This window comes from Phyllobates terribilis, unplaced genomic scaffold (assembly GCF_046119375.1).
Source record: "Phyllobates terribilis strain yellow unplaced genomic scaffold, ASM4611937v1 Scaffold_2__4_contigs__length_985480577, whole genome shotgun sequence".
Classification (NCBI taxonomy): domain Eukaryota; kingdom Metazoa; phylum Chordata; class Amphibia; order Anura; family Dendrobatidae; genus Phyllobates; species Phyllobates terribilis.
Window position 1 is genome coordinate 130,771,011 of NW_027362762.1, and position 13,116 is coordinate 130,784,126.

The 13,116-nt window shown below is 47.8% G+C and overlaps 1 protein-coding gene across 1 annotated transcript in view; it reads right to left on the minus strand.

Moving 5' to 3' along the window:
• Positions 1 to 12,697, minus strand: part of WDFY2 (WD repeat and FYVE domain containing 2) — an 86,529-nt gene extending 73,832 nt beyond the window's left edge. Inside the window, exon 1 of the mRNA XM_073662637.1 lies at positions 12,409 to 12,697. Coding sequence (XP_073518738.1) covers positions 12,409 to 12,545 — 137 coding nt within the window. The 5' untranslated portion in view covers positions 12,546 to 12,697. The remainder of the gene's footprint in view (positions 1 to 12,408) is intronic.
• Between the last annotated feature and the right edge of the window lie 419 nt (positions 12,698 to 13,116).

Here is a 13,116-nt window from a genome sequence, read left to right on the forward strand (position 1 = left end):
GTTTCTGACCTGTGGGGTTCGTACCGCTAGGACACATGCCAATAACAATTCCACTGAGTAAAAGAATATGTATGTGACAGCATGACTCCATTCACTTCTATGAGCTCAGCTAAGAGAGCACTGTACCCTGTTATCTTCGGCAGTTCCTTGGACTATGATTAGAGCGTGTGTGCTACTTAGCTATTCACTTAGGGGACCTGGGTGCATCTAATCTCAAGATTGGTGGAAGTCTCAGAGGTTACACCCCCACCAGACATTTATTATCTATTTTGTTAAAACGTAATATGCTTTGATTATGGGGAAATCCCCTTCAATCCCTTCTTTGCACTGACCCTTGACACCCCACCATTCAGCGGTATGCAGCTCTGGCGGCAGCCAAGAGTAAACAGTGAAACAAGCTGGAACACCACAGCGCCATTCATTGGGTAGTGGCCATTCTCTGGTACTGCATATCAGTTAATATTCATTTCAACAAGACAGGGATTGTACTAATTAGTAAGATTGACCCCTTTAAATACTAAACCCCACGATGGTAATGTTCTTCTTTTCTTTTTAAGCCTCATTCTCAGCAGGAATGATGAGCTGCGGCAGCTTTCAACAGGGTTTTACCTTGCAGGCGAGTGTGACCCAGATTGTAATTCAGTTTGTGCAGTTAACCATTTCACATATGTAAGTAATGGATGATAATAAGAAATAAAACTTCTAGTAAAAAAGGCACATGTACATTCTAAGAGCTGACAGTTCTAGTAGAAAAACAAGCCCATTACACACATCAGTGATAATGTTCATGTGCAGGATTTATATGGGGGATATGGACGTCACGGATAGACCCTCCTGTACAGGACACTGAAGAGGGATGCTAACTGTAGCTGTTCTCGCTCTGTTGGACATTCGCTGCCTCTGCATTAATGGCCATCATAATACACTATATCTTCCTTAGACCAAGTTCACACAACTGTATTTTCGATCTGAAAGTTGGCCATGAAAAAACTGACAGCACACAGACTAGAGTTATTCAATGGGTCAGTGCAAATGAGCATTTTTTCTCTCTTTTTTTAAAGAAAAAAAAATAATTCCATGTAGAGCCAACATACATCAACCGATTTTTGCAGATACAGTTTCATATGTTAAAGAATTACAATGTATTTGGTCTTGTAAAATTTTAATAACTGCTGATGCTAAAAACAGATTGTATACAGGTGATAAATGAGAAGAAAAGAAAAAAAAAAAAAAATCTATCTCTAGCTCCGATTAAGTTCAAAGTTTACGATCAAAACAAGTCGCATTCTCTTTTGGTATTTTTTGGCTTTGAATTTTTAAAGCATGGCTGGAGTGGTGCTTTAATTGTAATTCCCCTGCCCCCTGTCTGATACTCACCGGCCGCCACCTTCATCCGTTTCCAGCGTCGCTTCCGTCAGTCTTCGGCAAAAAGTGACCTGCCGGCAGCTCCAGTGTTTCATGGAGCACGCCGGAGGTGACATTTCAATCCATTTTTATTTATTTATTTTTTTTAATACACCCGGTCTTAGGCTGGTTTCACACGTCCGCATATCTCCGGTACCGGAAAAAAAAGTACTGGAGATATCCGTGTCCTGTGTGTCCGAGTGGGTCACCCGTGTGGCAACCATGTGACGCATCAGGATCACACGGACGGAGCCTGGGAATCAGCACTACAGTTTGCGCTGTTCCCAGGTTTGCGTGGGTGCAGAACGCTGATCTCATACCAGCAGGGACAATGATGAGGGTAGTGGTAGTCTTCTCCTGCAGTGTCCCCACCCGTAAAAATAATAAAATAAAATCCATGTACTCACCTCTCCTAGGTGTCCCCGCTGTAATCCTCTGACCGCTGCTGCAGAGGAGTCAGGGAGAATGAGCCGCAGCTCAGGAGCAGTGTGCTGTCACTCACTGAGCGGCTCATTCTCCCAGGTCCCTGCTGGTGCTGATGGCAGCGCCGGCAGGGAACCATGATGAGGGCAGCATTCAGCAACCGGTGCTTGGGAACAGCGCTACCTGTAGCGCAGATTCCCAGGCGCTGGTACGTGTCACACGGATGGAGGGCTATGTGGGGCCCGTGGGTTTGTCCAAGATTTTCATTTTGGCCCTCTAAGTGTTTGAGTTTGACATCCCGGCCTTATACAAATCCCCATAGACTAAGGCTACGTTCCCACAATGAGATTTTGATGTAAAATTTTCTGCACTTATTTCAATTTGGTTACTTGTAGTTTTTTATTGGGTTTGTGTGCATTTTTTTTTTTTTTTTTAACATGTGTTTTTGATGCTGCAGTTTGTCTCTTTGGTATGTCATGCTTTAAATAAAGCGGCTTTGTTTTTGATACTTTCTGGTATTTGGCTTTGACAAAGCTTTATTAAACACAGTTATGTGCGGATTAAATGTGTTTTTTACCTGCGGATTTTCCACATCTAATGCAAGTCTATGGGGAAAATCTGCACATAAACCTCAGAATACCCACAAGAGAGATTGACCTACTATTTTTCTTCCTCCCCTGCCCAGGAGCTGTAGTATGATCAGACCATGTTCCTGCATGGAGCCATTACACAGTACACAGCAGGGGCACATGTATAAGATTATCTCAGAACAGGAACATTTCTTTTCTTTTTTAAACATCCAATTGTGGAAGATATAATTTTTCCAAGATCTATTGATTAATGTCTACTTTGCTCAAGGGAAAACCCTTAAGTCTGAAAGTCATCTCGCCATATGCAGCGACTGCAAATCTAGGAATGTGGAACTTAAGTTATGTTCAGACTGAGTTTGTAGCAAATTTTCAGTGATTTTATGCAGTGATTTTATGCACTGAAAAGCTGCAATAAAATAAAGTACGATTAAGGGTATGTGCCCACGATCAGGAAATGCTGCAGGTTTGACTCTCCGTGTATACACAGCGTCAAACCCGCAGCGGCCAGATGTTACAGCATAGTGGATGTTATTTCTAGAAATCCCAAGTCCACTATGCACCTCTGTACACCCGCGGAAACTGACATGTGGCGCGTCTTTCAGACTCGCAGCCTGTCAATTTCTCTTGCGGGTCCGCATGTGGACTTTACCTATAGATTAACATCAATGAGGAAAGTCCGCATGTGAAAAAAAAAAAATTTAAAAAAAATCGTGGCCGCTTATCTGCATAATGAGGGCGGAAGCCGCGCGGCTGTTCTACAGCGTCGGTACCGCAGCGGCCCGGATCGTGGGCACATACCCTAAGTGCTAGAGGTTTCAGAAAAGAAAAAAAAAAAAAAAAAGCATTCACACACCGCAAGAAATATTTGCACAAGTGTAAAATGCTGGATCATGATGTATGTGCTCCTCGTTGCGGAGCACCCATGGATCTGTAATGCGATGGATCAAATCTGCATCAAGGCCACACAACAGTCGGCCCGGCCGAGTAAACTCCAAAAGGGACTTTCAACTATTAAAATACTTGTATGGAGCTACTTACTCTCTGCACAAAGACAACCAATACACACTATCATTATACATATAACCCTGTGAGACAAGTAAAAAAAAAAATTATTTTTCAGTCGACCCAGTGGAATGAGAGCTAGTTTTTTGCCAAAGTGTAAACACCATTCATTATACCATGAAATGTGCTGAAGACCACAAAAATGAAAGGGTAAAAAAAAAAAAAAAAAATTTCCATCTTCATTTTTTAGGTTTAGTTTTGAGTGATAAGTTGACTTTCTAACATGATTCTTCAGGTCATTACAATTATGACGAGACCAAACGTGTACTATTTTTTTATTAATTCAGTAGATAAAAAAAAAAAAAATTTCAGAAATTGTTAAAAAATAGTTTGTCACCATTTTTTTTTTTAAAGATCCACAACTTACTTTCCCCTTTGATGGAACACATGCAGGGTTATTTTTTCTTTTTTGCATGGAAAGCTGATGTTTTATGGATACCATTTTGGGGTGCAAGCAGTGTTTTTACAGCTTGTTTTTTTGGGGCGACTGCTGTTTTGATTTTTCTTAACAATTTTTACTGTAGATTAAATATTTTTTTTATGTTTTAATAGATCTGACTTTGTTTACAGATACCTATACGAATGATTATTTTTTAAAAAATGTCTAATTTGAGGGTAGCAGATTTTAGTTTTTATGTATTATGGATTTTTTTTTTAATATTTCTATATTTTCTAAAGCTTTTTTTTTTTAAGTTTCCTTAGGCGACTTGAACCTGTGAAACTCTGATCGCTTGTACTACATACGATCATAATACTACAGTATTGCATATCCAGTTAAAATAAAGGTCTTCTATGAAGCCTAGCTTGTCGCTGGGCTTCTCAGGGGTGCCAAGATGGCAGCCATTGGTAGGTCCCTTCAGCAGACGCCTAGCTGCTATGGCAACCCATTAGCATCCAGCTGTCACATTGACGGCAGAGATGGGGATGCGATGGGGACCTGGAACAGGCACACCACTGGGACGGCAAACCTTAAAGAGGTTGTCCACTTATTTTTCATTGATGACCTTTCCTTAGGATAGGTCATTAATGTCTGATTGGTGGGGGTCCGACACCAGACACCCCGTCGATCAGCTGTTCTTGGTGTCAGCTGCTGGAACTGCTCGATTGTGGAGCTGCTCCGTCTTCTGATAGTGGCCACAGCTGGGTACTACACATTCGCTTCCTATTGATTTGAATAGGAGGTGGATGTGCAGTACCCTGCCGCAACCACTATCAGAAGATGGAGCTTGCAGACCTCCTCCAGTCGGCGGCTGCTGACTCCATGAACAACTGATCGGCAGGAGTGCCAGGTGTCTGACCCCGGCTGATCAGACATTAATGACCTATCCTAAGGAAAGGTCATCAATGAAAAAGTAGTGGACAACCTCTTTAAAATTAAGCGTTAACAGCAGCAAACCGAGCTTAGCTACAATCGCTGCTATTACAGGCAGATGCCGGCTGTATAACACAGTGGGCATCTGCCATCATTGGTGCAGACTTATTTATGGTGGATGTGGGGTCTATTTTAGCAAATCGTATTTCTCATAATATACCAATTCTGTAGACTCTTTTCTTGCTACTCTTTGCGGTTCCTCTGTCATCCCTGCTAGAATTTATGACTAAATTAACAGTCAAGTGCTGACAGTATAAACTGAAGGGATATGCATTTTTGACGACTGCTAAGGCCCAACTAATCCCAAGAAAGGGGTCCTGTGGTTCTATGAATGGAGCAATAGTGCGTCATCACCGCTCCATTCACTTCTTTGGGTCTGTGGAAGTGGTAGAGCGCAGAACTGAGCGCCACTTCCATACACAGTGAATTTTCACACATGTGCACTAATGCCCCATTCACACAAGAGACCCCCATTCTCAGCATCAGTGGGGGTCCCAGCAGTCACCTGACACTTAAGGAAAATAAATTTAGTCAGACAACTCTGTTAATCAGTCACAAATGATAAAATGTCTGGATCGGAATATTCATATCTGAATTTAGGAATAGTGTAATTACGCCAAGACGATCCTAGTAATGAACGTCTGTGATGCTCCCCATGGACCCAACTGGTACCCAATTCTCAATGTCAGCATCAGGTAAAGAAAGCCGGTGAGCAGACATGTGCAAAAATATTAAAGGTACGGAACACTGTAGGAATATGTCATTGCTTTATGACTGGTGGTGGTGGGTCCTATAAGTGGAAATATCACCGATCCACAAAATAAAGGGCCTATAAATCTGATTTTGCACCGTCCTGCACAGAAGGCAATTCTGCCCATTTGGCTTTGCAGCGGGCAACAGCCGCTCCCATTCACTTCATTCTCACTGGGGTCTCAAAGGTCAGGAAGTGATTACTAATCCTGGAACTGCGCCAGGAGCTGGATGATCGCCGGCAGCTTCTTCCTGAGAAGGAGCTGTCACAATGAGATCACAGCTCTATGTCAGGGCTACGCACAGCATGAAAGCAGAAGTGTCAGAATAGGACATCACATCAACCTCTGTCACTGCGGGCAGGCTGCAAAGAGTACAAAACTGCTGGATATTTATTTGCTAGTCGCACACGACTTTCCCAGCATAAAACTTTACGACAAGTAACACGTGACAGCATCCTGCGTGCGACCCCTCATTTTTATTTATTTTTATTTATTTTTTTTTTACAGAAAAAGGTGTTAGAATAGATGCTGTGAGAAAATGCAACATTTTACACCTGTAATGGCGGATAATGTAAGAGGAGGGAGGTCTCCAGACCAGAGCGCACATCGGTCAGGGCAAAAGTCTCCTGCCCAAGACAACGGCTCTAATGATTGGTAATAACCCATACATGCTGCGATCCGGAAATGTCAACAGAAACTCCCCGTGCCCATAAATGCCAATATTCCCCCCCCCCCACACACTCATAAATGCCAATACTCCCCCCCACACACACTCATAAATGCCAATACCCCCCCCCACACACACACACACACACACACACACTCATAAATGCCAATACCCCCCCCCACACACACACTCATAAATGCCAATACCCCCCCCCACACACACACTCATAAATGCCAATACCCCACCCCACACACACACACACTCATAAATGCCAATACCCCACCCCACACACACACACACTCATAAATGCCAATACCCCACCCCACACACACACACACTCATAAATGCCAATACCCCCCCCCACACACACTCATAAATGCCAATACCCCCCCCCCCACACACTCATAAATGCCAATACCCCCCCCCACACACACAAATGCCAATACCCCACCCCCACACACACACACAAATGCCAATACCCCCCCCACACACACACACAAATGCCAATACCCCCCCCCCACACACACACACAAATGCCAATACCCCCCCCCCCCACACACACACAAATGCCAATACCCCCCCCCCCCACACACACACACAAATGCCAATACCCCCCCCCCCACACACACTCATAAATGCCAATACCCCCCCCCCCACACACTCATAAATGCCAATACCCCCCCCCCCACACACACTCATAAATGCCAATACCCCCCCCACACACACTCATAAATGCCAATACCCCCCCCCACACACTCATAAATGCCAATACCCCCCCCCCACACACACACTCATAAATGCCAATACCCCCCCACACACACACACACACTCATAAATGCCAATACCCCCCCACACACACACACACACTCATAAATGCCAATACCCCCCACACACACACACACACTCATAAATGCCAATACCCCCCCCCCCACACACTCATAAATGCCAATACCCCCCCCCCCCCCACACACTCATAAATGCCAATACCCCCCCCCCACACACTCATAAATGCCAATACCCCCCCCCCCACACACACACTCATAAATGCCAATACCCCCCCCCACACACACACACACTCATAAATGCCAATACCCCCCCACACACACACACACTCATAAATGCCAATACCCCCCCCCACACACTCATAAATGCCAATACCCCCCCCCACACACTCATAAATGCCAATACCCCCCCCCACACACACACACACTCATAAATGCCAATACCCCCCCCCACACACTCATAAATGCCAATACCCCCCCCCCACACACTCATAAATGCCAATACCCCCCCCCACACACTCATAAATGCCAATACCCCCCCCACACACTCATAAATGCCAATACCCCCCCCCACACACTCATAAATGCCAATACCCCCCCCCACACACTCATAAATGCCAATACCCCCCCCCACACACTCATAAATGCCAATACCCCCCCCCCCACACACTCATAAATGCCAATACCCCCCCCCCACACACTCATAAATGCCAATACCCCCCCACACACACTCATAAATGCCAATACCCCCCCCACACACACACACACATAAATGCCAATACCCCCCCCACACACACACACACTCAAATGCCAATACCCCCCCCACACACACACTCATAAATGCCAATACCCCCCCCACACACACTCATAAATGCCAATACCCCCACACACACACACACACACACACTCATAAATGCCAATACCCCCCCCCCACACACTCATAAATGCCAATACCCCCCCCCCACACACTCATAAATGCCAATACCCCCCCCCCACACACTCATAAATGCCAATACCCCCCACACACACTCATAAATGCCAATACCCCCCCCACACACTCATAAATGCCAATACCCCCCCCACACACTCATAAATGCCAATACCCCCCCCCACACACTCATAAATGCCAATACCCCCCCCCCCCACACACTCATAAATGCCAATACCCCCCCCCCACACACTCATAAATGCCAATACCCCCCCACACACACTCATAAATGCCAATACCCCCCCCACACACACTCATAAATGCCAATACCCCCCCCACACACTCATAAATGCCAATACCCCCCCCACACACACACACACACACACATAAATCTGTACCAATACCCCCCCCACACACACACTCATAAATGCCAATACCCCCCCCACACACACTCATAAATGCCAATACCCCCACACACACACACACACACACACACACACACTCATAAATGCCAATACCCCCCCCCCACACACTCATAAATGCCAATACCCCCCCCCACACACTCATAAATGCCAATACCCCCCCCCACACACTCATAAATGCCAATACCCCCCCCCCACACACTCATAAATGCCAATACCCCCCCCCCACACACTCATAAATGCCAATACCCCCCCCCACACACTCATAAATGCCAATACCCCCCCACACACACTCATAAATGCCAATACCCCCCCCACACACACACACACACACACACACATAAATGCCAATACCCCCCCCACACACACACACTCAAATGCCAATACCCCCCACACACACACACACTCATAAATGCCAATACCCCCCCCACACACACTCATAAATGCCAATACCCACACACACACACACACACACACACACTCATAAATGCCAATACCCCCCCCCCACACACTCATAAATGCCAATACCCCCCCCCACACACTCATAAATGCCAATACCCCCCCCACACACTCATAAATGCCAATACCCCCCCCCACACACTCATAAATGCCAATACCCCCCCCCACACACTCATAAATGCCAATACCCCCCCCCCACACACTCATAAATGCCAATACCCCCCCCCACACACTCATAAATGCCAATACCCCCCCCCCACACACTCATAAATGCCAATACCCCCCCCCACACACTCATAAATGCCAATACCCCCCCACACACACTCATAAATGCCAATACCCCCCCCACACACACTCATAAATGCCAATACCCCCCCACACACACACACACACACATAAATGCCAATACCCCCCACACACACACACTCATAAATGCCAATACCCCCCCACACACACTCATAAATGCCAATACCCCCCCCCACACACTCATAAATGCCAATACCCCCCCACACACACACACACACACATAAATGCCAATACCCCCCCACACACACACACACTCAAATGCCAATACCCCCCCCACACACACACACTCATAAATGCCAATACCCCCCCCACACACACTCATAAATGCCAATACCCCCCCCACACACACTCATAAATGCCAATACCCCCCCACACACACTCATAAATGCCAATACCCCCCCACACACACACACACACACACACACACACACACACACTCATAAATGCCAATACCCCCCCCCACACACTCATAAATGCCAATACCCCCCCCCCACACACTCATAAATGCCAATACCCCCCCCCCACACACTCATAAATGCCAATACCCCCCCCCACACACTCATAAATGCCAATACCCCCCCCCACACACTCATAAATGCCAATACCCCCCCCCCCACACACTCATAAATGCCAATACCCCCCCCCCCACACACTCATAAATGCCAATACCCCCCCACACACACATAAATGCCAATACCCCCCCACACACACTCATAAATGCCAATACCCCCCCCACACACACACACTCATAAATGCCAATACCCCCCCCACACACACACACATAAATGCCAATACCCCCCCCACACACACACACTCAAATGCCAATACCCCCCCCACACACACACTCAAATGCCAATACCCCCCCACACACACTCATAAATGCCAATACCCCCCCCCACACACACACACACACACACTCATAAATGCCAATACCCCCCCCCCACACACTCATAAATGCCAATACCCCCCCCACACACTCATAAATGCCAATACCCCCCCCCACACACTCATAAATGCCAATACCCCCCCCACACACTCATAAATGCCAATACCCCCCCCCACACACTCATAAATGCCAATACCCCCCCCCACACACTCATAAATGCCAATACCCCCCCCCACACACTCATAAATGCCAATACCCCCCCCCACACACTCATAAATGCCAATACCCCCCCCCACACACTCATAAATGCCAATACCCCCCACACACTCATAAATGCCAATACCCCCCACACACACACACACACACACATAAATGCCAATACCCCCACACACACACACACTCAAATGCCAATACCCCCCCCACACACACACTCATAAATGCCAATACCCCCCCACACACACTCATAAATGCCAATACCCCCCCACACACACTCATAAATGCCAATACCCCCACACACACACACACTCATAAATGCCAATACCCCCCCCCCACACACTCATAAATGCCAATACCCCCACACACACACACACTCATAAATGCCAATACCCCCCCCCCACACTCATAAATGCCAATACCCCCCCCCACACACTCATAAATGCCAATACCCCCCCCCCACACACTCATAAATGCCAATACCCCCCCCCACACACTCATAAATGCCAATACCCCCCCACACACACTCATAAATGCCAATACCCCCCCCCCCACACACACACACACACACACACACACACACACATAAATGCCAATACCCCCCCCACACACACACACACTCAAATGCCAATACCCCCCCCACACACACACTCATAAATGCCAATACCCCCCCCACACACACACTCATAAATGCCAATACCCCCCCCACACACACTCATAAATGCCAATACCCCCACACACACACACACACACACACACACACACACACACACTCATAAATGCCAATACCCCCCCCACACACTCATAAATGCCAATACCCCCCCCACACACTCATAAATGCCAATACCCCCCACACACACACACACACACACACACACACTCATAAATGCCAATACCCCCCCCACACACTCATAAATGCCAATACCCCCCCCCACACACTCATAAATGCCAATACCCCCCCCACACACTCATAAATGCCAATACCCCCCCCCACACACTCATAAATGCCAATACCCCCCCCCCACACACTCATAAATGCCAATACCCCCCCCCCACACACTCATAAATGCCAATACCCCCCCCCCCACACACTCATAAATGCCAATACCCCCCCCCCCACACACTCATAAATGCCAATACCCCCCCCCCCACACACTCATAAATGCCAATACCCCCCCCCCCACACACTCATAAATGCCAATACCCCCACACACACACACACACACACACACACACACACACACTCATAAATGCCAATACCCCCCCCACACACTCATAAATGCCAATACCCCCCCCCACACACTCATAAATGCCAATACCCCCCCCACACACACTCATAAATGCCAATACCCCCACACACACACACACACACACACACACACACTCATAAATGCCAATACCCCCCCCACACACTCATAAATGCCAATACCCCCCCCCACACACTCATAAATGCCAATACCCCCCCCACACACTCATAAATGCCAATACCCCCCCCCCACACACTCATAAATGCCAATACCCCCCCCCCACACACTCATAAATGCCAATACCCCCCCCCCCACACACTCATAAATGCCAATACCCCCCCCCCACACACTCATAAATGCCAATACCCCCCCCCCCACACACTCATAAATGCCAATACCCCCCCCCCCACACACTCATAAATGCCAATACCCCCCCCCCCACACACTCATAAATGCCAATACCCCCCCCCCCACACACTCATAAATGCCAATACCCCCCCACACACACTCATAAATGCCAATACCCCCCCCACACACACACACACACACACATAAATGCCAATACCCCCCCACACACACACACACTCAAATGCCAATACCCCCCCCACACACACACACTCATAAATGCCAATACCCCCCCCACACACACTCATAAATGCCAATACCCCCCCCCCCCACACACACACACACACACACACTCATAAATGCCAATCCCCCCCCCACACACACACACACACACACTCATAAATGCCAATCCCCGCTTCCCCGTGCCCCTCACTTCTGCACAGCACTGGGCAGGCTTGTTGTGTGTAACCCGAGCTCCGCGCTCATTAGCTGATGGAGATGCAGGGATAAATAATGAAGCAGCAGCAGCACATGGGGGTCCTGCGGGTACCTGTCCTCCGACACGCTGATCACCCCGTCCTCCTTGGGCACAATCACTGCCATGTTCACCACGTCTTGAGACCCCTCCACCTTGCTCAGTAATAGAGGCTTGCGGGTGAGGGCTGTGGGGTTGATCTCCGCCGCCATCCTCTTCTACCTGGTGCCGAGGTGAGCGGTGCCCGGAGCTCTCAGCTGCGGCAGCCGGGCACAGACTGGCAGCGCTCCACTCACTCAAGCATCCAGCCTCAGCGCCGAGCTTCTGTCAGCTGACTGACACGTCACCGCTCAGTACACGCCCCTCACTTATTTATTTATTTTTTTATTTCACTCATCTTTATTGATGTGTTTTGTTCGTGGCTTTGTGCTCGCCACGTGACCCGTGTTGCTGTCCCAGGTGTGAGGGCTGCAGGTCACGTGACTTATAGTCCTGGTATAGAATGCTGGAGAAAGGACAGGACCTCAGTAATTCCTCCTGTCACAAGACTGCAGAGCTGCTGCACCATTATTACAGAGGTGTGTGCATGCTTTAGTGTAAGGCTATGTGCCCACGATGCAGAAATGCTCAGGATTTTTTCCTGAGCGTTTCTGCATCTCCCTGGCAGAAAAAAACGCATGCGGATTGTACATGTGTTTTTCCTGCCAGGGACATGCGGATGTGAAGCGTTCTTCACATACATTTCTGCATGCGGGTTGACAAGCGCTTTCCAAGCGATTTTAG